The 1,577-nt window shown below is 69.6% G+C and overlaps 1 protein-coding gene across 2 annotated transcripts in view; it reads right to left on the bottom strand.

Moving 5' to 3' along the window:
- The window catches only part of LOC112118045 (filamin-A-like), a 14,819-nt gene that overhangs the window by 1,382 nt on the left and 11,860 nt on the right, over positions 1–1,577 (bottom strand). For both annotated transcript variants that reach the window (XM_026658932.2, XM_026658934.2), the window contains 2 exons: positions 599–731; positions 59–235 (listed from right to left, as the gene is read on the bottom strand). In XM_026658932.2, coding sequence (XP_026514717.1) covers positions 59–235; positions 599–731 — 310 coding nt within the window. The remainder of the gene's footprint in view (positions 1–58; positions 236–598; positions 732–1,577) is intronic.

Genomic DNA, 1,577 nt, shown 5'->3' with positions numbered 1-1,577 from the left:
CCCGACCCCGCCCCTCACTCCCGACCCCCCAGCCCCGCCATTGCCCCGCAGCCCCTACCGGTGGTGCCCCCCTCCAGGCCTGCGCCATACGCAGACACCAGGCCCGGGTCGCCCGCCTGGCCTGGCTCCCCGACGCGTATCTTGAAGGGGCTGCCGGGGATGTGGGCGCTGTTGAACTTGACGTCAATGGAGTAGACGCCGTTCTCCCGTGGGATGAAGCGCACGGCGTATTTATCTGGGGGTAGGAGCAGCATTAGAGGAGGGGCAGCATTGGGGTCCTTCCCCCCAGCAGCCCTGGGGCAGGAGCGGCAGCTTGCTCAATGGGGAGGGGCCAGCAATTTGAGGGGGTAGGGTGCGGAGCTGGGAGCCAGGACTCCTGGGATCTCTCCCTGGCTCTGGGAGGCGACTGGGGGCTGGTGGTGTAGAGCGGGGGGGGGCTGGGAGCCAGGACTCCTGGGTTCTCTCCCTGGCTCGGGGAGGGGAGGGGGGCTGGTGGTGTAGAGCGGGGGGGGGGCTGGGAGCCAGGACTCCTGGGTTCTCTGCCCCCTGCCCACCCCACCTGGGGTCCAGGCCCCGGTCCAGGTCCAGGCGGCCTCACCTTCGTCGATCTCAGTGACGTGACATTCCTCCAGCGCACCCGAGGGGCTGTGCACCTTGGCGTCCAGTGCCCCCTTGGCGCCGTTCAGGCTGACTGCAAAGGAAGCCGGCTGGTTGGCCTTGAGCCCTGACTCCTGGAGGCACAGCAGAGCGTTAGCGGGGCCGGGGGGTGGGGCAGGAGGGGGTAGGGGGGAGACCAGGGGGTCCCTCACCCCAGCTGCGTCACTTACCTTCCTGGGCCTGGCTGCTTAAAGAGGGAGAGCTGGGAGCGCGGGCTGGCGTTGGGCTGGGGGGCCGGACCCGAGGGGCAGCCCCAGGCTACGGGTCCCAGCAGCCCATGGCACGGGCCTGGTGGCAGTGTAGGGTGGGGGGCAGGACGGGGGGCAGGGTGGGGTGGGATGGGGGCAGCTCTCTCTCTTTAAGCAGTACCTGGCCCGGGCGTCGTCAGGGTCTGTTAAGAGCCTTTAAAAGAGACACAAGAGAAAACCGCGGCGCTCCGGGGCGGTTTGGGGGGCGCCCTGCTGTCCTGGGCCGGCACAGGATCCCACCCCCCTCCCCCCGGCGGCTGCGCTACCCCCCCAGCCCTCCAGCCCTGGGCCCCCCTGCTTCCTCCTGATGCCAGAGGGGGGCAGACAGGTTACAGCCCCAGCTGGGGGCTTTGCTCCCTCCCCGTGCCCCCCCTACAGCCCATCCCCCCCTCGCCCCACAGTGTGTGTGTGTGTGTGTGTGGGGGGGGGGTTACATGGGAGGAGACACGGGAGTGGGCAGCACGTCTGGGGGGGGAAGCTCTGTCCCGAGGGGCTGCGGTCACCAGCAGCTCACTGCGAGCCCCCCTCGCCCACGGAGAGGTTGGGGTACCCCCAAGAAGGTGGGGGGGGCTGTTTTACCAGGGAAGATCAAAGGCCTGACCTGCTGTATTGAGAGGACGAGCTACCGGGGGGCCCCGGGGGGGGGGCAGGATGAGCTGCTGGGGGGGGGGG

This window comes from Terrapene carolina, unplaced genomic scaffold (genome assembly GCF_002925995.2).
Source record: "Terrapene carolina triunguis isolate 2854851 unplaced genomic scaffold, T_m_triunguis-2.0 Scaffold524, whole genome shotgun sequence".
Taxonomy (NCBI): domain Eukaryota; kingdom Metazoa; phylum Chordata; order Testudines; family Emydidae; genus Terrapene; species Terrapene triunguis.
The sequence above is the reverse complement of the archived record's forward strand: the minus strand, read 5'-3'. Positions and strand labels throughout refer to the sequence as shown.